At 43.9% G+C, this 23,565-nt stretch overlaps 1 protein-coding gene across 5 annotated transcripts in view; it reads right to left on the bottom strand.

Annotated features, from left to right (window-relative positions):
* Positions 1-20,802, bottom strand: part of NEDD4L (NEDD4 like E3 ubiquitin protein ligase) — a 58,894-nt gene extending 38,092 nt beyond the window's left edge. For 3 of the 5 annotated variants that reach the window (XM_058823876.1, XM_058823877.1, XM_058823878.1), the window contains exons 1-5: positions 20,696-20,802; positions 20,159-20,232; positions 11,151-11,232; positions 8,454-8,492; positions 7,050-7,103 (exon numbers count right to left, since the gene is read on the bottom strand). In XM_058823876.1, the coding sequence (XP_058679859.1) occupies positions 7,050-7,103; positions 8,454-8,492; positions 11,151-11,232; positions 20,159-20,232; positions 20,696-20,761 (315 nt within the window). In that variant the 5' untranslated portion in view covers positions 20,762-20,802. Of the gene's footprint in view, positions 1-4,155; positions 6,731-7,049; positions 7,104-8,453; positions 8,493-11,150; positions 11,233-20,158; positions 20,233-20,695 lie in introns of those variants that run through there. The other 2 variants (XM_058823874.1, XM_058823875.1) reach the window with 1 other exon arrangement.
* Positions 20,803-23,565: the final 2,763 nt, after the last annotated feature.

Below are 23,565 nucleotides of genomic sequence, written 5' to 3'. Positions count from 1 at the left end.
ATGCAATTTTTATGCACAGAGCTGACTCACAAAAGTATACTTAGGCCCCGGATAACATCCAAGCTAATAACTAATTATGTTTTAAATTACATGCAGGTTAATTCCTAATATTTCTTATTTTACCTGCTCTTTTTTAATGCTGTAGGTATGACAGGACATGACTCACTGGTGAGCAAAAAGGGCAAAAACAAGAAGAGACTGTGATTGCTTCTGTCTCTTACCATGTGTCTATTGATACAGAGTCAGCATCAGATTTATTTTCTAAAATAAATCCCAGGTTGAAAGGGAAGCTGCAGCTTCCCACCAAAGCACTGACAGCTCTGGACTCACACCACAGCACAAAGTGCAATTTTCATCTTATTTGAACAACTCATTCCTTTGCCTTCAGCTCTGGAAGCTTCTCCCATACACCCTTTTAATTTTTTCATTCCTTTCAGAGACAAAAACCTGGCTGGTCATAATGCCAGTTTATTTTTTCTGTACATAACTGCTGACTTTTGGAAGCTCCCAATGTCATCCTGGTATTCACTCTGGACTTCAGATGAAGACATTACATACAGTAATGTATTTTCCAATGACACTTAACCTGGAAACTAACTAAACAGGACAGATTTGGCTTTGGAATAGCTGCTGAACTAAAAGCTTCAGTTCGTGTGCCGAACTTCTGTTCTGTATATGTGTACAAAACATGCACATTCTGAAACTCATCATTACTTGACAGCTTTTCTCAAATAGAAAACCAGCTGAAGAGCACAAAAAGCAATCAACACTCTCTGCTTTCTTATCTGTAATTTTCTGTGGCCAGATCTGCAGCAAGGCAGCTCTGGCTGGCACCTGCAGCATTAAACCCATGTCAGCATTTCCATTATAAATTCTCCACTTTAGAGATTGCTGTGTACCCAAACTCACATACAGATTTTTCCATGCAGGAGCAAGGAGTTTATTACTGCTATTTAAAAAAGTGATACTATTTCCATCTCTGCTACTCCAAGTTTTATTCTGGTTTCTTCACAGAGAAGTACCAACAGATACAATTTTCAAGGAGAAAAAGAAAAATGCCTGACACAAAATTCAGAATCCCAGGGAGCTCTGGGAATGCGGAGGGATGAGGTAAAAAGACAGCACTGCCAATTCTTGACTCTGAAAACTTGACTAAAAGTTACAGATGGGTTTCTTAATTCTGCAAGCTAATTTACACTACTTGCCATGAATTATCTGTCTCCCACCCAGAGAGGGAGAAGAAAAAAGGTAGAATTTATTCAGGTCCTCAGTACTTGCTGCCTTGAAAACCAGCTCCTGCTCTGCCCAGGTCTGAGTGTGCCCACCTGCCCCCTCCCCAACGGCCAGAGGGCTCCAGAACAGGCCTGCAAGCTGATGGACACCAAAATCAAGAAGGGTGATTTCGGGTTGAGAAGAACTGATTTTGTCCTTAACAGAGACCCAAGGAATGGAATTCATCATCCTCTACCTGCAGCTGTCAACAAAGTCCTTATCTGCAGAGAGCAGAGGCTTTCCAGATGGCCATCTGCACTCCTTGCAGAGCAAGTGGAGAGCCAGGAAATTCACTGCACTATTCATTTGAACCATTTAAACCTCCAGCTATGGCCACATGAATTATTTCCTAGAAATGCCTGTTAGGGGTCCAGGTAGCAATCCCTGAAGCAGGAGCAATATTTATTTTAAAATTATTTCGAAGAACGGAGAGGAAGAGCTGAGCTGTGAGAAATGCAGGCTTGCCAAACCCAGAAGTGCCGCTTCTGTTTGTTTACTGAATGTAATTCAGTCCTACTCCTGCAACACTTTGTTAGGGCACGCTGGTTTTTGCTCACAAAGATGCCTTTGTCAGCTCTCTCCAGCAGTTGTCCAATACATTTTTGAAGTGTTTCCCACAAATGCAGCTCTGCACTCACAGCTCCCAATGATAAACAACAGCAGTATGTGGGATATGCACAGTGCACAGCAGACATTCTATTGCACGGCATATAAAATATCACAGCAGGCAAAAGAATTTGCAACAAGGCTTCCAAATAAAATTTTTCACAGCTTGACATGAGCGTAGCCTTTACTTAATATTTTACCCTGTCTGGTAATGAAAGACATCCTGCCTGCCCCAAAGCACTTGTCTAAAAGAGCAGATATTTGAAAGGTCACTCAGAGCAGCAGGACTGCAGACGCCCGCTCGGATGTTTGCTCTGAGATAAATCAGGCTGCAGCAGCTGCTGCTCCCAGCCCCGGCCCAGGCCCTATATCAATCACATCCACATAAACTTCTTGCACTGGGACACACCACAATTATTTTTCTTTCACACTGTCAACTATAAACCATGGCAACCTCTCCCCTCAGCTCAAGAGATCAGGTATTTCAGGCACTCCCTTACTCACATCATAGATCTTTCAAACAAACTTCTGTGGGACAGATTAAAAATGGCACCTTAACAAGTAATGTTCTGTGGTCAAAAAATGCAACTAAACTTGCACCAAAACGCTTCCAATCCCCCACACTTCCCATGGCATCCTGCCCAGTCCATCACCTCTACCCACAGTATTTCTGGATTTACTACAAGGATAAGAAACACCCCAAAAATGTTTAAGCTTCAGTTAGCTCTTTTCCTTTGAGAGTGTCTGCCCTGCAGGATGCAGTGCCACATGAGCTGGGCACCTCTGTGCCTGCCATGCTGCACAGCTGCCTCAATCCATTCCTCACGGTCACTCAAACCAAGAGCACAGAGGAACAAATTTCCTCATTCTCCTCTGGGAACACTGAAGCACGTCCTTGGGATGGGAATTGTTACTACAGGGGGGATGAAAGCAGGAACTTTGAGGGGAGATGCTTTAGGAAAATAAGAACTGCTGCACAGACCCCAGGGCACATCTCTGCAAACCTCTGCTGCCTCTGTGCTGGGTCTGACACCCCACAACTACTTACAGAACTGGCCGTAGTGGGTCCCCATGAATGGCTGATCTGAGAAAGGAGCAAGGGATAATAAAGAGGAAAGGAAAATCAGACATACTTTTTTCTGCTCCCTTTCGTGTCCTGGAACCAAACGTGTACCAGGAAGGGATTTCCTTCTATTTTACGCTTTCAAGAGCTCCCAGAAAGAAGGCTGGCAAAACACGGCATCCAAAAGCTTTTCCATGGGAAAGCTGCAGAGTCAGCCCTGGCCTTGCTGCAGGGAGCAGCTGTCCCTGTGCTGCATTTCAGTGCCTGAGAGCACAGGAGCCATGGAGCCTGAAATCTCCTCAGAGCCCGTGCCACAGCTGGAGCCAGAGCTCGCTCTGCTAAATACAGCATCCCCGAGCTGGGAACTCGAGTGGGCCGTGTTGGATTGCACAGCAAAGCAATTTAAGCAAATGACTAATCCAAACCCTTCAGTTTCGTTCCTACTTTGGGCTTTGAAAAAGTGGCTGAAAAACATTGACCATGAATCCTCACCTGCTGTAACAAAGCAAACCCAGAAGAATAATTTTGCTACCCTAACACAAAATCGAGGCAAACCCAAACAACAAGACTGTTTACTGAGTTGTGCCAAGCCACTTGCACTTGGACTTGGATCAGGACTTGTGGCATACAAAAGGCATGACATGTTTTTCACTTCCAGAAGGAAGAAAGAAAAATTACTATAAGAAATTACTAAAAAAGATTTTTTTTTCCTCAGACTTCCTGGTACCTTACCTAAGTCAGTACTTTGATTGAAATCACCCTAAGATTCCCACAGTTTTAACAACTATTTCATTACAATACTTTTTTAGAAGTGTGTAGAGGTACACGTGTGTCCATTACATTTAGAAAGTGCCAAAGTATTCTGATTTTTAAAACCAGAGTGCACAAAGAGGTCTTCATGCAGTAAGATCGCAGCCAACTAAACTAATAGGAACATTTAATTTGCTATTTGAATGCTCTGATTTAAAAAATATCTTTCCAGCTGACATAACAGTGAATTAAGAAACATGTGACAGTAAGATCTGAAAATATTACACTGGATGTAATCTTAACTGAGAGCAAAGTTACATTAGATTAGAAATAAAGCTGGTTTGTGGTTTGCTCCACAGAAAGGCAGAACATTCCAGCACTACCAATGGAAGTGCTGCAGTTGGCTGCAGCCTGGCAGCCTTTGTAAGGCAATCTGTGTTTCAGCAGCACAGCATCATACTTACTGCGGTGCCGGCTGCCGCAGGACACGGGGTGCCACGACCCTCCTTACCGACACCCTGACTTTGTTCTTCCGGCCCACGCGTGACAAGAATCCTGAAGTGCTGTTGCCTCATGTTTTGATCAGGTCTGATTTTAAACAAGCATCCCTGCCCTTGAGGCATCCGCTCTACTGAATTGCTTCTAGGTATTTCTGCCCTGTTCCCGCTGTTTCCAGGCAGCTCCGAATTCAGCCCATCACTTGTGGGGCTAATTCCTTCTGCTGGTGGCTGGACGGGGTAGGAAGTACTCCTTTCCAGCTGTATCCGAGGGTACCTGACCAATCTGTCCCCTTTTGTTCCGGTAAAGCCAAAGTTACCTCTACCTCCTGTGCCCATACTGCTTGTCTGTGGCTGCTGTAACTGGAGAACAAAGAACTTTTTCCCTGAATTTGCTGACAGATCTGGCACATGCTGCAAGGACCAGCGCCGGGGTTCAGAGGTGGGACCACTATTTGGAGCCTCAGGACCAAGGGGAAGTAGAGTAACCTGAGGCACCTCAGCACTTGAGGCCCGATGCTGAATTCTCACACCGCTTATGTTTAAACCTGAAGCCGCTTCACTTGCTTCTTCTCGTTGGGCAGTCGGCAGAGCCTCCTCGCTCTGGGGATTAGCACTACAAAACATTCTACGGTTACAGCAAACAGTTCCATCTGTCTGCTGCCCTAACTCTTCCAGCAGCCTGGGTGAAGAATTTTCAGCAGTCACCTGTGGAGCACTTGGAGAAGAGCACTTTTCAGCAGGGGATGCGTAACGCTCCCTGAAGTCTGAGAATTTCCAGGGGAGCGTCTCCTCCGGAGAGTCTGGGGCCGCGCTCTCGTCGACGCAGCCGTCGGCAGCCTTGCGCTGCAGCGAGATCTGCATGGACGAGCTCCTGGTGGGGCGTGCGTCCACGCCGTTCAGCAGCTGCGGGATAAACATGGATGTGCTCCTCTTCAAGGAGCCCGCTTCGTGCAAACCTCCATTGCTGCCATCCTCTGCTCCGTGCCGCAAGAAGGCGTGAGGGCTGCTTCTTCTTGGCAAGGTGTGGAATGCCATGAAAAAGTCATCTTCTCTCTCCCGGGTGAGGATCTCCGATTCGGGGGCTGTGTTGCTTCTCCCAGAACCAAAATGAAACCGCAGCCGATGGGCCATGGTTTTACAGAGAGGAGAAAAGGAGAGGGAGAACAGCAACAATTCAGGCACTGCCAGAAGTTAAAAACCAAAGACATGAACTCCAAGAAAAAGTGTCCCATCTGCCAAACGGTTAGCACTGCAGCCCTGGGAGCGACAGATAGCAGAAATAGCCCAAGTGGCAAGCGGCATTCCAGGCATGATTGGGCAGGAGCAGTCAGCGCTCCTACACACACGGTGACATAGGGTAGGATGGTGGGAGTCACGTGGCCTGGTTCCCCCTCTCCAATGTAAGTGTGTGTGAGGAGTTTGTTTTTTCCTTTTTTTTTTTTTTTTTGTAATGCCAGCAAGAGCCTGAAACAGCACCTTCCCAGCTGCTCCTTTTCCATCAGGGAGGAGCGGCCCCAGCGGGAAAGCTCTCGCAGCTGACGGAGGCAGCGAACACACTCAGCACTGCTATAAATCTAAACCACATCAGATTCACAGGGCACACTTGGAGAAAGCACTTGCAGAAAAATGTAACTACAACAGAACACTTCCATTTTGTGTTAAAAGTTTAAGTCAACACCACATGCAAATGAGGAAAATTCTTTCAAGCATAACAGCTCTGGGCTGTCATGGCAGGACAGGAATAAATACAACACGGTTATGCTTTCCATTTTAACCAGGCTCATAACGCAATTAAGCAAAAATCTTTTTCCTTTAAAAATCCCCAACAGCAATATAACCTGCAGCTCCCTTTGAGCAACTACAAATTACAAAGCAATCATACATATGGCAAAGATCTCTCACACAGTAAAACCAGCAGAAACATGCAGGAGAGCAAGACAGAAAGCTCCTTTTCCAGATTTACCAGGCAGTACAGGTGAGGGAAAAGCAGAGTTGGGTGTTGCATGTCCGTTTGTACCGATTTGTCTCAGACCCTGCACAGAACTGCCTGCTCCTGGCTGGCCTCCAGAGAGGGAGTCAGCAATGCCACCACGCGTGGCACTGCCAGCATGGAGTACAGTTACACTCTGAGAGCCAGAAGAGCTCAGGAGGACAGGCAGACAGGATACACCAGAACGTGAAGCAACCACCCTAAATCAGCTCGGCTACAACAAAGATATTCAGTGCCCTGAGGGCACTCCCACGTGAAGGGTGCACACACTTCTCAGCACATACCAGAAAAGAAACTCTGGTTAACCAGAAGCGCAGCTTCATCTCAGGGCCTGGACAGCTGTTCCCTGCGAGAACCGAAAAGCCTAAACCTTGTCAACAGCTCTGAAAACCTGTATGTGGTGGGTCAGTCCTCTGCCATCTGAACTCTGCTTGCCAGCAGCTTGCTTTCAAAAGCCAGAAAATTACCAATCCCAAGAGCAATGGCAGCTCAAACTGATCAAACTGCCAGCAGCCAGCACAATCCCACAATTTTTTATATGGATTATGAGACGCAACAAAAATGTGAACAGCTTCCACACAGCAATGGTCCTGGAGATTGCCTTGTAGAAGCACAGGTGCTGGTATTACCTTATTTTTCAGCTAAAACATGTTACTCAACAACACAGTCTCTGCATCCAAAATGAGGCTCCATCACATTTACTCTGTTGAGACTTTAGTGCCCTTTTAGTCCCAGACTCAAATGGTTTTTACATCTCTATTTGTGTTTCTTGGCACACTCACGGAAACAACTGTCTGAAGACACCTCTAGGCCGTGTTGTGTTTCTATCAGCTGTGATTAGTATACCACAACTAAGACAAGCACTCACCAGTCTGTTTTCATCAAACACCTCGAACAGGAGCCGATGGTTGGTTGGGTTTACCTGTGAGAAAATCCACATGTCACTGCAAGTACAGGAGCTGGACAATAACAGTCTGGGTGCTAGTTCAGGCAGCAATCAAACCAAGGTAATTAGGACAGGACTAACAGGTCTGATGTAAATCTTTACTTGAATTGGAGCACCAGAACCTTACTGTAACTGGAAAGAGCCTGGCAGTTGACATGAAAGCTTTTATTTGCTGTGCTCAGTTACTGCATTTGCCTGGCAGAGGAGCCCAGTCCCAGGACAGACTATCAGGGCTCCCTGACTGACTGATTTACAAGGAGCAAGAGTTTTGCTGCATTTCCTTCAGAACTGCATATTCAGATATGTTTCTGACTGTCTATTGCTCACCATCTCTAGCCCGTTTAGCAAGCACCCTTGGAACACCCAGCAGAAATCTCCCAAACACATAAACCAGCAAATATATCCCCAGAAAATTATTTACTTTAACTGAAGCAGAAAGACTGACAACATTTAAAAGGACAAAATCAAACATAAAAAGAACCCTGTCAGAAAGACAAAACAGCTGCTATTAAACAAGTTTTATAGTGTTTGATCCAGTTGATCTATTTTTTCAGAAAATCTTTTCAAGCTGGGTTACTATGACCAGCATGTTTAATTAAGAAAATTTAGAAATAATATACCACAATTCTGTGGGCTGGAGATAAACTTCCCAGTTTTGAGAAAATCAGAGAACTGTGACACACAGGATAGGGTGTAAATTGCTTTACAGGTCCCATCATTTCTGAGGACATTCAAGATATTTTGACAGAGCATCTGTGAACTATACCAGAGGCTTTGCAGCAGTGTTGTGCATTCCCTTTTCCTGAGATTTTAGAGCTGCATTACTGAGAAAAGCTGTTTGGTGCACGTGTCCCAGAAGCATTCCCCATGGCACATTCCACTGGTGGCACTGCTGTCCCAGAGCTCCCCGCATCCACAGAACTCCCGGCTGAACCATCCGCCACATCCGCCCTCAGGCACTGCTCGAGATTAATGCTTGAAACCCACTGAAATTCTGCCTGACCTGCTTCTGTGGGAGCTACAGCTGCACTACAAGTCAATTGTTCTTTGGGAAAATATTGTCTGCAACTGAGTAGCAAAGTTACTGCCCTTCACAATTATATAATTGCAGGTTGGGAAACAGTTTCCAAGGAACCCGGAGCCAAGTCCTGCTGAGCATTCCATCCCCTCAGAAACACAACAGCAAGTACATCAGGGCAAGCAGGTCTTTGGAGTAAACATATAAACAAATACAAAATAAGATCAGCTGTACAATCTATTTGATAAACAGAAAACAAGATTAGCTGTGCATGTTCTAATAATGACTGCAAATAAAGAGAAACTTACTCTGAAGTAAAACTCTTCATTCCATTTAGGGTTCAGTGTCTGTAAAAGAAATAACAATATTTACATCTAATGTTTATGTTTTCTGGTGTGAATTATAAAAACATACATGCAAGTGACAGTTTTCTAGGGAAATAGAAGAGAAAGAAAAGCATGTAATAACAGAAATTGAAAAATATACTGCCAACTAGAAATTCTCTATTGAGTTAACCAAATGTGGGAGGATATTTGAGTCAGATGATCCTAAAATAGACATTAAATAAAAATAGAATTTGATGATTAAAAGACAAATCATTGAGAACCTATAGAAATAAAATCTGAGGACATTTCATTCTCAAGATTCATTTAAACCCAGACAATTTTTTTAAACTCAAAGGTAACTTTAGGGCTACAAAAATATGCTCATATTTATACTGTAAAATAAACAGAAAAAAACCAAAACAAAACAAAACAAAAAACCAAAACATAACAAAAAAGGGTTATTTCTTGGAATAGGTAAGATATTCTTCCAATGTCCTCCCAGCCCAAGGACTTTAATTTTAACAACCTGACTAAAACAAACGTGCATACAGATTGCCAGCTGAAGTGAGCTCAAACATGACATAATAAACTGACAAAAAAGAGATGAGAACTACAAACAGTAATTTGGGCAATTCAAGCTTGGGTAAGTATAAAAACAATTGGACAATATGTCCAATGTTTTTGTGCTCATGCCAAATCATTCCCTCATGCTCTCACACAGCAGAGATTTACGGGCAGAGCTGACAGGAAAAATTGGCTTTACACCCACGACAATTCTGTTCTAGCAGAGAAGGGGAATCTTGGCTGTTTATCTTACTCCTTGCTATAGATCCAAGAGATTCCTCATATGCAGGACAAGAGGGCTGATTATACTGCATCTCTCTACAAACTGGGAATACAGGAGCTCATGGCAGAGCAGGAAACACTTTTTGGAAGAAAAGACCACTGTAAAGGGCAGGTGAATCAATGACAGGAAGAGCAGGGATGGGCTTGTGGGCGCAGAGAAACTTTCAGCTGTTTTCCCTGAAGGAGCACAATGTATTCAGTAAACATAAATTACAATGAAGCAATAAGGAAAACAATGTTACATTTTAAGCACTTGTATTCATCAAATGCTACTGCTGTTGCAAGAGAGGGTATATACAATTTACCAAACAAAGCACTGGTTTAACAGAGGTTTTGAGGGCACTACGGCCCACTGATAATCCATTCATTCTGAATGCTGCTTAACCACAGAGTTCAAGGAAACCTGATGGACAAGGTAGCAGAGTCTTTGGTAAATGCCTGGTAACTCACAGAAATGTGTCCCACCTTTACAGGCCCCGCTCTTAGTGAGCTGAGTCAGAAAGTGCAAACTTATCTTAGTGCCAGCACAGGAGAAGGAACTGCAGGAATGGCTCCATACAGGACATGAGCAGAGAAAAAATAACAAACACTCAACCTCAAGAAGAGCCACATCCTAAAAAGGGCAAGTGCTGCACATATAAAGGACTGCCAGGAGTCAAGCTGAGCTAGACCTTCCTCGGGTATTCAAAAATGGGTTTTCATTCAACCCTACACAGAAAAGGAGGACGTGGAGAGAAATGATGCTCTCAATGGGGAGACTGGGCATTCCCAGAGATGGAGATATTTTTAATATTCCATATGGGAAAGGTAGAAGTCTTTGGAGCTCAGCACAGTCAAGGTGAAGAAATTGAAGAAACTGGATAATCTTTATCTGAACTTTTAAATTCCAGCAGGTATTTAAAGAACACACTGACCACTTATAGAACCGAAGCCAGCAAACAGCAAATACAGTTTTGTCTGCCTCAGAGAGAACTTTTTCAGTGGGGCATTCCAAACACAGCTCCAAAACAAGGCACAAAGCATTAATCTGACCTTATAGCTGCATTAACTATGGAGGGAGATAAATTGAAACAAAAAGCCTCAGAAATTTAACCTGGGTAGATCGTGCCACATGAAGCTGATATTCTTCTGGTAACTTTACTTTTTCAGAGTAAGGAAACAATGTGCATTTAACCCTTTTGGCTGTAATGAAGCAATTCCAGAAGCACAGTTCAGTAGGATACAGGACATGGAAAAGGTGAACAAAAAGGGGACACTGCAGTTCCTTCTGCTGTCCCAAAAGCACTCCTGCAAGGCAGGGCTGCACAAAGTTACCCATTCAACTGAGGGACACAAAAACGAGGAGAAAAATGAGAAACTTGTGAAGGGTTAGACACAGTTACAGAGCTGAAGGATGTAACTGCCAGTCAGTCATTCCTCAGATCGACTGTACTTGGCTGTTTTAAATTTCCACATTAGGAAAATACTTTGAAAATGGAAATTTTGAACAGAATGATCATTTTTGCTGAAAGTCAGATAAATGATAATTAAAACAGCATTTCTCAGTCCTTTATTTCTGCCATGTCTTCCAATGAAATATGAATTTGCAAAAAGAATCTGTGAATGGTGCAGCCAAGCTTTAGGAAACAATATGCAACATTAGGTGCTGTCTCCAGGCCAGACAAACTGAGGCGCAGGCACTTGTTCTCAGATTTTGCTTCGGAGACAAGCACATTATCCAGTTGCTAGACATGTATGTAATGGTTTTAATTAGTGCTGCATTATGTTATACAGTTGCGTTCCAGTGTTCTTAATCCTTCCAAAGCCATGGAATTACAGAGAGTATATACATACCTTTTTGATAGTTTTTGTCTGCACAAGAGCAAGTTCTCTGTTCTCATCTGCTACATACAAGGAAAGTTTCACATACGGGTCACTGTAAAAGAAGACATCAGATTTAATGGCCTACAATTGTACAGCCAAAGAGCATTGCAGAAGGAATTTTTCATGTAACTGGGTAACAACAGCACCTCCAAACACTCCTAGTGGAATTGTCTTCTGGTAAGCTAGTGACACATTGAAAATGAGTGTTTGAATGTAAAACCCTGCCCATAGCAGCAGAGATCATTCCCTGCAGCTCTGTCCCTCTCCCACACAGCTCCTGCCCATGAGCATGCCCGTGGCACTCCATTAAAACCAGGCAGGGAAAATGGGAGCCTGGAAGAGACTGGCTGCAGCTAACCCCTGGAGGCTGACACAAGTGCAACAGGAAGTATTTGGAAGCAGTGGCTATAATTGTTTTGAACCATAAAACCAAGCTGCACAGTATCAGCAGTGATTCAGACAGGGCAGAGAGTAACCTGCTGTACTAGAAGCTGTTCCTGCCCACAGCAGAGGGCGGAACTGGATGGCCCATAAGGCCCCTTCCAACACAAACCATTCCATGGTTCTGTGCTCTAAGCTGGGAGAAAAAGCATCCTGCAGGAACAGATGAACCTCACACAGGCACAACATCAGGAGGTGGAACCAGAGCAGAGTCTCTGCTTGAAGGGGGGAAATGGGTGCCTGAGTAAAACCAGGACCCTGACCTGCTCTGGTGCTTCCCTCTCAAGGCTGCAGCACACTCTGCTGGATGGTGACCCAAGGTTTCTTGAAAGCATCAATGAGAGACACTGACAATACCACCAGACACTCAGATTTACCAACCAAGTCATTGAAATGCTGATACTTTTTGAATTTAAGGAACTATTTTGTGACAGTGTCACTACAGAACAAGCAGCGCTTGCATGTTCATTATGCTGGATGTTCCATGTATTGAATACAAAATGCCACAAAGGTGACAACAATAATAAACAAGACATCTTGTGGGATTGATTATTCCTATCAGTAGATGCACACAAATGCATCTACCTAATCTGCAATTAGGTTGAGCATTAAGCAGCAATGTTTAGAAGAAAGCAAAGCATCATTGTGATTATAAAGAAATGCTGGTGCTGCTTTGAATTGCCTAATGTACCATACTAATATTTACAGGTATCCTCCCAGATTTGGGTTATCAATCCATACCTAGACAATGCTCTTTTCAGGAACCCTTAGAAATACTGCAATTTTTTAGTGCTAAAATACCCTGGAAGAATCTTCTGCCTACAGAAAATGAAAACTGTGGCACAGTGGCAAAAATTATTTTTAAAATCTTTTTCTATTCTAAAAAACTACAGAATAATCAAGTTTATTACAAATTTCAGTAAGGTTTGCCTTCACTAAACAGACTACTGACATCTCTGCCTGGTCTAAAAGCGGGACAGAGTGAGTCAGACTGAGCTGAGCAGCCAAGCTCTTGGTCCTGAAGGTGAAGTTGGAGTTTACCCAAAGGACTGGATATTTGAGACTGTTTACTTACATGCATTTGTTTACTCAAAACGATCTGGAGAGCAAGGAAAGCTGACACTGCCCCAAGTGGAAGTGTCTCACACAGCCCTGCACTGCAGCCACCTGCTCTGCCCCCCCGCCCCCGGGCAGCCCACCCCCAGGGGCAGACCTGAGCTTGCAGAGGAACGCAGCACAGAAGGGGATTTAAAAGGGCATGCTGCACAAGCTTAGGAGTGAAAGTGACACTGGATGAGCAGAACGAAGCCCTTCCACTCACACAGATAACATCGTGTATCTGACATATGGAACTAACAGTTCTGCACCTTGCTGGGAAAGCTCACTGCAGAGATCACTTGGAGGAAAAGTACTGGGCTTGCTTGGGGAAGAGGATCAAGGATTCAATGTGGAAATGTCTCAAAACAGAAAACTACAAGTAGAAAACTTTCTCTACATCAATTTTTACACTAGTAACAGTGCTAAAATGCCATCTTAATGAAACCTGCAGCACAACAAATTGGCAGTCATGGACTGCTAGGAATCTGTTGATGTAGGAAATGTCCAAGTGGAATCTACACGGTGTTCTGGTAGAATCACTGTAACACCAGAAAATGGACACAGGAAATGAACTGCATGCCTGGAGCCTGGGGACACTACAGATGGCCAGCCCATCCCCAGAGTTCCACTGGCAGCACTCAAACAGGGGCACCAACACAGGGGCACGACAGACTGAGAGACAGCTGCCCAATGCAGCGCAAGAGACGACCCAAAGGAAGCCACAGTGATAACAAACCTACATGTCAGGCAACAAAGAGAAATTTCAAAGCACCAAGTTATGTTTAACAGAGAAATGAGCCCAGTCCCCATCATACCAGTGGCTGGAGATGAAGGTGAGTTGATTTATGGACACCTATCTTAAATGCTCCTCCGTACAAAATCGAAAATTATTGAAAGCACCAAATCTCATCTATCCAAATATGATTGGCCAAAACCTGAAGAGAACATCAGCGCCTGCCAAGATCAGGAGAACCTTGAAGCTGATAAGAGCTCTCTAGAGAATAAAAGGGAATCCTAAGAAAATGATGCTAATAATCAAAGTTATATTAATCATAATCACAACTTAGTACAAAGAGAGTTTTGCAGAACAGCCATCAAAATAATCTGAAGCTTTAAGAAATCCTCTTCCTGACCTCAGGAATCCCTCAGACATCCAGAATTAGGTATTTGCCATGGTTTTGTCAACTTGCAGTATTTGGCATTTTCTTAAAGCTCATGCAACTGTAGATATATAATTATCATCTTTCATTTGAATCTCAGCATGAAAAGGCACGCTTCCAGCTCTTCTTCTGGAGGACAATAAAAGCACTGATGACTTAAAAACTCCAGCAAAAAATCTCGAGGAAGATCAGCCTCCTTTAAAAATCACATTACTTTAGAGCAGTGTGAAACTGGGGCCAATGAACAGTGTCCCATTTGTTCACTTGAGTCTGGAATCGCATTTGCTCTATACTTTTGAAACAGTTTTGAAAGCAAGTCTCAAACTAGCTTCTGCCAGTGACATGATGTATTATTTACTTATTTTAAGCTCTAAAAGAAGGGGGTGGAGAGCACAGGCACATGTAAAAGAACAATAGAACTACCAAGGCCTACATGGCTCTATTTTTATTTTAAAAGCTGAAACCGCCTCCCCACATATAAAATTTAGTAACACTTGTTATGCAAGTGCGTGAACGCCAGGCTTGTCACATGCAGGCAAACTTTGCATTTCAAAATAGCCCGACTAGTTTCCTTTGGAACAGTCTTGCACAAGATAATTTTGCTTCTGTAAGAAACACAGAACCATTCCCTTTATGCTACCCCTTTTCTGCCTCACATATCTGAAAGAATTCATCAGCAGCTCCTGTAATTCTGGCTGCAGAAACACCAGCACACTCCAACATGAAGGCAGAGAAGCCTCTTTCTCAAAGCCACATCCCAATCAGATCCTTTCCCTGGTCTTGAGGAGACCACTATTTGGCTATCAGTTAATCTTCATCCATTCCCTTTTCCCACTCCCTCACTCCATCCAGCCCAGCTGCACTCTCCTCAGTGCAGGTACACATAGAACACCCCCCTTACTGAGCCCTGAAGGCATGTGCCTTCTCATACTCCTAAGTCAGAGAAGTTGAATGTTTCAAAAATCCCCAAAATGAGCACCTTCAGATTTCTGCCAAGAACAGGGAAGACCTCAGGCTACTTCCTCCCCACAGGACTGGATGGCTGAGGGCTCTGTGCTTGCCTGCTTTGGGGGTCCCTCCACCTGTGGGCAGGTTTGGGGGCAGAGGTGCCCAGTACTCAGCACTGCAGGGACCGACCTGCTGCACAGGGACACTCTGGTAAACCTGCAGACTGGGGGCTGTACAGGGGAAATGTGCTTTTACACACAACATGCCTTCAAGAACACCAAACTCTCACAAACACAGATCAGTGACATACACTGTCTTCAAAAACATTCATCTCAAGGAGTCTCCACAAAATTATGGGAGCCCTTGGATAGCAGTTAACATCGGGGCTGAAAAGCAGGTTATGCTTGACAAAAGGTAATTCTGTGAACCTGGAAATGTTTTTCAGAATCATTTATTCATACTATCATACTTAGAGGAAACTAAGGCTGTGCATGCACTTAGCTTTAAAAATTCCAAAATTTTGCTTAGTCGCTTTTAAATACAAAGAGATGAGGGAAACAAATTCCCAAAACATGCATCTTCAAAGAAGATGAGAATTATAATGAGACACTTGTAACCAAGCTTTATGGAGAGCAGTAAAAACAATGTTCTAAGGCAGAGCCTCTTACAGTCACTGTCATTTTATTCCAATAACCATTCCCCCGGTGACCTTCCCATCCTGCACAGTAAGGAGAAGTACAATAAGAATACAGAGCAATTAACTACAAGGAATACTCCAGAGCACACTGGCTGTGTTTGCTCCCTGCTTTTATTTTAGCACGAGCCTTCTGGGTTTCATCTTTCTGCCTGTACTGAGTAACAGCCATTAAGAGTTTTTCTCAAACAGAAGGAAGATTTTGACCTCACTGCCATACAAGTCTCATGTCCTGTGACACAAAGTGTCCAATACACAAGGATACAGGAACATCAGCTTCTGAAAAGAAAACAAAACCTTACCTTATCCTTCACCGAAAAGTCAAACTTGCAATCCATTGTGCTTAAGCATTCCAAAATCTCATTCTTCCATACCAAATCCCAGAGTCATTTTACAGACCTCCCATTTCCCTTCTAGTGTTTTATTTTGCAAAGAAAGGCTCACACTTCTGACTCTACAAGAAATGTAGCAAGGCTTTAGCAAAGAGCTGCTAGAGATAATGACTCACATCACAGACAGCTGTGAAGAAGTGCCTGTGGGTGAAAAAAGGAGTTAAAAATTATACCTCAAACCCCACCTCCAGTGTCTCCACCTTCCTTTACCATGTTATGTTCTAATAAGGAGTAACGAGATGGATTCCTTTTGTATTCCTGCTCTCTTGGAAGTCTCCCAGAGCATAAAGAATATTTTAATCTTCCAAAACAGATGGAAGTGTAAATATGGGTTTTTTTCCTCCCTGAGGCCATTTTTTTTTTTGCAAAGGTTACATGAATGCTCTAACAGAATATGCATACATCAGGCCCTGGAGCTGAGGGGCTGATGTATGCATAGATCTTCCTATGCCATTTCACACTCCCAAAATACTTTAACAAGTTCCAAAATCCAGTGGGGGTGGGGAAGGAGAGAGAGAACTCCATGACACCTGAATTCTGGAAGGGAAAAGCTCAGCACAGTAGTTCTGCCTTAAATATTTCAGACCAAAATATTTTCCTTAGATGATTTTATTGACATGCCCCTTTTTTCTTTTAAAGATATCAGATTCAGGTAATCTCACAGCTCACAGTAGACAGCAGGCAGGTGGGAAAGCCAAGGAGCTGAATACAGAAGCTTCCTTTCTTCAAGCAACAAGAAACATTTTATGTTTCTGTATTTGTACAATTTTTCCATTAAGCAACTATCTGATGAGAATTATTTTTCACTATGACATTATAACTGTCAGGAATTATTACCAAGTCCTCTTATTAAGTAGCAAGACCACATCCTCGAAAAAGCAGCATTTCTCCATTTAAAGCTCCTGAAATATATACCCAGCGCATCCTAAAGACCATAACATGTAGGAATGGGTAAAAAGCTGCTGATTTTGGTGGAAAACCTGAAAGCCTACTTTGGTCGGAAGCCAGCAGATACCGGTTGGCAGCGGAAACTCTCTGGCGCCCTCTGCTGCCGGGCACAGCCCCGGGCCAGCCCGCACCGATGTCAAGGATGCTCTGACACCCTGTGCCCACACCGGGCAGCCCAATATTCATTTCACACACCTGTAGGAGCATCAACATTACCGTTTCACAAACAAAACTATCGACTATCCAAGCATATTTCTGCTCTGCAGCCAGCAGTGACTGCACTCATCTCAGCATCTGCCCCCGGCTACTCCCTGCACCCCACAGCTTTTATGGGAGCACACTTCATTCCCCAGGGAAAGCACAAGCCACCTGTGCTTGCTGCTCTCTTTCCCTTCCCACATGTTAATAACATTTCATTTCCACTACACTGGAAAAACTTCCACCGCAAAGCAGCTAGGAAAAGGAAAAAGCAACAACAGAGTATGAACTCTCCCCTATTTGAGCAGCTGCCCTCTAGTCAAGCGGCTCCGGGAATTCAGTCCCAGATCTGTTCTACCTCCAGGACCTCCCTCGGCCAGGATGCACACAGCACTCTCCCTCTGGCACACGTGCAAGTGCTGAAGAGGCATTCAGGAGCCAGATAATGTTTTTTAATAGTTTGATTAATTTATGATAGCACCTCCCTTCAGTGGATTTGTCTCTGCTTGTCAGGGGAGCCATCAGTACCAGAAGGGAAACAGGCTGTCAGCCAATCCAGTTCCAAGGCAGCACACGTGCTGGAGGAGATAGCTCCAGATCCAGTTTTCCAATAGTTAAAACCAGACATACCATAACTCAAAGCTGACTAGAAAAGTGATAGCAGACTTAAAAGAATAAGTACAGGGTAAACATTTGCCATCTCTGTCACTTGCAAAGCCACAGCCACATGTGCTCTCCTCCCATCATGAACCACAGTGACAGAACATACATGAATTAAAGAATTCAGCCACATTTCAAGCAGCCTTGCTCACAAAAGGAGTATACAGCATGACTTACAATCCTACCAGCAGCCTGGAGCCTGCCTTCCCCAGCTCCATCATGGGTTCTGAACACATGAAATCAAACCAGAAAAAGGACTTTTCAGAAAAGAGCAGGTAAAAGCAATAAATCCAGAGGCAAACCATAACTAACTCCTACGCCATTAGAAGCACAGCTCCCTGACAATGAAAACATCTGCAATTTTAACTGAAAAGCACCTTACATTTTCAACTTCCAGACAGCCACATTTTCACTTACTTCATTATTTAGAAGGCAAAATACAGTAGCCAAGGCACCCCATCAGCTGCATCTTTACAGGATACACACAACCCGAGTTCAGCCACTACCTGGATTCTTGCATGAAATTTACTAAGACACTTCAATTATGAAGTTGGAAGGAAATAAATGTCAAACATTCACACATGTAAACTGACACTAAATTCCCAATCTGCAGTTCACATAACAGACTTGAAATTTTACAGAGCAAAATATAAAGCAGGTTACAGATCCCCACTTACATCTACGCTAACCAGCCCCTTGTGCCCACCTCCTGCATAGGTGCAGATGAAATGCCCCACATTTAACCATCACCTCAGGGTGCTCACACTTACTAATCCACTCTACATTCTAGTTGCTTTGTGTCGTTGTAACTGTAATTCCATAAATTTCTGAACTATTAGGGGAATCATAGCAAACTATGAGGTTGGAAAAACCCTCCCAGATCACTGAGTCCAGCACAAGTCCATGTCCCCAAGTGCTACATCTAACTGGCTTTTAAATCCCTCCAGGATGGGGACTCCACCTCTGCCCTGGGCAGCCATGCCAGGGCTGGGCAGCCCTTTTGGGAAAGACATTTTCCCAAATACCCAACCCAAACCTCCCCTGGCACAACCTGAGCCCTCTCCTCCTGTCCTGCCCCTTGTTCCCTGGAAGCAGAGCCTGACCCCCACCTGGCAGCACTTTCCTGTCAGGGTGCTGTGGAGAGCAAGCTGGTTTCCCCTGAGAGTCCCAAGGTATCCTTACTTGCTATTAAAATTATTTCTCAAGTCAAAAAGAAGCCCAAAAAATCAAACTCAAGAGCATTGAGATTTCTTTACTGTTACAATCCTCAGAAGAGAAGTACAAGTTTCTCCAGTGCTCTACACTGTAAGAGACTTTCCCTAGATGTAATCAAGAAGGAAATGGCTTTCAGACTCTGCAAGCCCACAGGCAGTGTTTTATAATGGTAAAGTTGATTAAAAGCGGGCAGAACAGCCCACTGAGATGCAAAACACAATGTACACCTTGCAGCCAATCCTTCACAGTCAGGCAGGAACACGGTTACTGTTCTGCTCCAGTCTGAAGCCCGGCACAGCTCCACCATGCAGAGGCACAGCAGCTGCTGGGGCCACAGCTCTGCAATGCCAACGTGTTTTCAAATCACTGTACATTAACTCATTTGAAAGATTCAAACAAATTTAAAAACACATATAGGGCATCTGTTATTAACTCTGTTTTTATGGAAATCCGACTGATCTTGAGACCAATTTCCTTAAAATATGTTAACGGCTGCATCAATAGGATTCAGTACTAATTACATTTGGATTTAACTTCATGCATTTTGAAAGATAAAAGTTATGTTGCTTAGGTCAGCATCAAAAACTGTTCTTCAAAACAACACATTTGGAGAAAGAAAATAAAAAAGCTTTGGCATACCATATTCTGCACACAGCTACCAAAGGAACTCTTGTTGCAAATTTCACCCAAAATACTAAAGTTGATTAAACTTTTAATTGCTGCTTTCATGTAGTTTTAAGCTAGATACACAAGCTAATGAACAATTTGTAAGCATCATTAAATAAATACAGGAAAACCCACAGGGAGGCTCATTCATACATTAAGAAATTAGTCATTTCAATAAAAGCTAAAATTGGCTACCACTAATTTCCAACAGATAAAACCCTTCTAAGTAGATTGGAACATTTGCAGTAGAGCACTTTGTCATGCTTAGGCTTAAGAGAGCAGGAACGTCAAGCCTGAATTAACCTTCAAAAAAAGAAAATTACTGGGTTTGGGTTCATTTTAGCTTCAGAAGCAGTCTGTTCCCCAGGTATTACCTGGCTGGGTTCTGCAAGCCTGGGCCCTGAGCTGCTTCCTGGGCTGGCAGAGCGGAGGGAGGGAGCGGGCAGGAGCAGCCAGAGCTGCATGACAGCTGTGCCAGTGCATGCCCAGCACCCGCAGCGCCCTGGCCCTGCCCAGCTGATCATGTTCCAAGGATCACAGGTGCTGCACAACACCCACCTGGCTCCAAAGATGTCCTTCTTGGCCAGATCGATGCCGGAAACCACCTTCACCCTGAGGATTCGAGACTCCTCCTGCAACAGAAAAGAAATGGGTTTAATGTTTATTCTCTATGCCATTTGGCAGATCAGCAGCTGGCAAGAGGTTAGCAGATAGCAGGAGTCTGTCCTAGGGAGGATTTGGAAAAGAACCACCTCTTGGAGGGCTTATCTGAGTGAGGAGTATTCTACTCCAGTCAGAGCTGTTAAGAGTTCAATAAAGGCAGAGCAGAAGTAGATAACAGTAATAACATCATAGCAATAATACTGTAACAATAATAGCAATAAAAGCAGAAGAGTATTTGCTGAACAGGGCTATTTCACATCCTGAGTGGTCCATATACCACAAATTCATTCTGCATTGACACTGAAACTCTTCAAGCACAAGGGAAATTATTCATAACATTTTAGTAATGAGAGATGTCTGCAGTGTAAAAAATCGAGGATGCACAGTTAAAAAGAAATACTTAAAATGAATTTTTTAAGCCTGTCTCACCACCTTGGTGTACGTGGAGAGCTCAAAATCAGCATTCACTGACAGATGGCAAGTCCTGCAGATGCACATCACTGGAGCATCAGCCTGATGCTCGGTTTATCACTTCACTGCATGAAGCGCCTGAGGAACATCAGTAAAAATGGCCTTTTTCCACCTTGGTTTTTTTAACCGCGTTTTAGCAACAGGAAGAGGCCACCAAAACGAAACCTGGAAAGTCTTCTACAGAAACAGGTTCTGGAGTCCCCCGTATCAGTGATACCTTCTCTCCTCTGATAAGCCTCCCAGAGCTGCAAGATACTGGATTCAATTACAGTAACTTGAGACTCTGTTCCTTGAAGCCTGTTCAGAAAACAATTACACTTTCCCACAGGTTTCTCCCAGTCTGTTTGCTTTAGGCAGCTGATAGCCAGACACAGCTTTGTGTCAGCTGTCTTGGCACGCATTTTTCCAACTGTGAGGAAGGTCAGGACCAGCCCCAGAGTAAAGCCATACCTGGGCAGCCCAACTCACCCTCTGGAAGGAGGCACAGACAGAGGATCAGAAAACAACAGGCCCATTGAACCTGTCTACAGGGCAAGTTCCACCCAACCTGGCACATGTCCTGCCTGAGGAGCTGGGCTGCAGCAAAACAACACTTGAGACAAAAATTCTTCCTGGAAACCTGGCGTTTGGTATTGTCGCCAGCAGCACTTAACACCACAAGGTACTTTCTAATTAGGGAACAGGATTTTTCCCCAAAAGAGCCCAAAGCTTACCTGAGAGGTGACAAAACAGCATGTGAAAAAGAACAATCCAATGGACTCACATTAGTGGATATTTCCTAAGTACCATGTGCCCGGTTTTCTAGAGCAGTTTTAATATACAAAAGGCAATGAACTTGCAAATTTTGATCAAGATTAATTCCCTCAATAAGAGAAGAGAGTATAGAAAATAAACAAGCAAAAACTCAGACTGTTCAGACCTCACTGAAGTAGAACTACAGGGGAAGTTGCAATAGTTATTTCTATATTAACAATAGTTGTTTCTATCTGAGTGCTACTCAGATTCCCTCTAGCAAAGTCCAACATCAACTTTACTAGAGTGGCATCTTCCTCCTCCTGAGGGCACCTCTGCATATTAACCGATTCAAAAGAAATCAAAGAAAAACACAAACAAACAATCCCCCCACCATCTTCAAAAGAGAAAAAAATGCAAGAGGAGGTCCCAGTGCTGGAGGAATCCTAACTGAGTTCTGCAAGATACAAAAGATAATGTTGTAGATGATCTAAACAGATGCTCAAAAACATACCTGAAGGGTCAGATCCACTTTAAGGATCCCAGAACCTATGACCCTGTTCCCTCCTGCCAGAAGGCTCTCAGCCTCTACTCAATATTCCAATTTAACAAGCAGAACAAGTGCTTTTGCAAATGTTTGCTCCTATTTTCAATATGCATACACATATATTTAATGTTTAAAAAAAAATTAAACCACCTCCTCAGTTAGTGATGAAGCCTACCATATGCATTAACTTTTGCTGACTCCTTGTGTCTCGATTTCGCCCTTTATTTCCAAGTGTGCTGTGTCTAGGTAAAAAAGGAGTTAAATGATTACAGCAACAGTGAGGTGATCTCACCTCATTGTCCACCAAAAAATCAGATAAAGGATTGCCTGGCTGGGCACAGCCTGAGACTCACAGAGTACCAATTACCTGATGCAGGTTTCCACCCAGCCCTCTCTGAAAAGACTCTACAAGAAAATTAGGATTTTGGTTGGTTTTTGTTATAAACCCAGGGAACAATGAGAGGATCACTAACCACAGAAAAATTCTGTGCGAGAAGACCCAGGATCCAAACCCCAAATAATAAAGGGATCCCCAGCACAAGCAGAGAATGGAATAAGGAGACAGACTGGGAGGATTAAGAAGACATGGGGATCTGACATGGCAGACAGCGAGGCTGAAGGATAACAAGCATACAGCTGGAGTCCTGATTTTCAAGTAAACAAACAAGAGGCAGCAAAGCAGGGTAACAAGGCTGATCAGAGACACAGCAGAGCTCTGAGGGACTCGAGTCAGGGAAGCAGGTACACACACGGCAGGAGCAAGGCTCCCTGGGGAGGAGCCACACGGAGGGAAATGAGGGCTTCCTCCAGCACCCTGGCTGACCACCACAGACACCCTGCTGCACTCTAACAAAGCACTTGCTTAATTAGCCCAGCCATATCTTCAAAAGGAAAGAGGTGCCAGAAGCAATGGTGCAACAGTGAGTTCCCTCAGCTGAACAGCTTCAGGTCCCACATGAACTGACACTGCCGCACACACACACAGACTCACAGTCCAGACCACAACCCAATCCACACAAAAACTGCAGAGCACAGTTTACTGGCAGTTAAGTACCCTGACTGAGACTTCCATCACTGATCAATCACCTAACAAATTCTTAAAGAGCAATTTCTCAACACAAACGCCCATCTTCTGGCAAGACTATCTGATACCCTTTGAGTCAGCAAGCAGTGGAGGCAACTGCACACTACAGGGCACAATCTTGGCATACTCCTTGCCTTCTCTGCACCCAAGAGGCCAGCACCCACCCTCATCTGCTTATCATCCCACCCCATCCTTCCATAAGCAGCTAAATTCTCCTCCTTGCAACATCACAGAGATCAGGATGCAGGAAATGGCAACCTGGGAACAGTTAAGGGGAGACAAGTCTTCAGAAGCCACTTGAGTTGCCATTTGCCAAGGGAGAACCTTTGCTTCTGCCCAGTGTTGAAACTACACAGCAGAAAGAAATTGTCTGGTGATGAGACTAAACTATATTCACCTGTGCAGGAAGCGAACACCCGACTGCAATTTTTGTGTTCCACTGAATTCCCTGTGTTTTGCAAAGCACAT

The sequence above is a fragment of the Ammospiza caudacuta genome, chromosome Z (genome assembly GCF_027887145.1).
Source record: "Ammospiza caudacuta isolate bAmmCau1 chromosome Z, bAmmCau1.pri, whole genome shotgun sequence".
Taxonomy (NCBI): domain Eukaryota; kingdom Metazoa; phylum Chordata; class Aves; order Passeriformes; family Passerellidae; genus Ammospiza; species Ammospiza caudacuta.
This window is presented reverse-complemented; position numbering and strand designations above follow the sequence as displayed.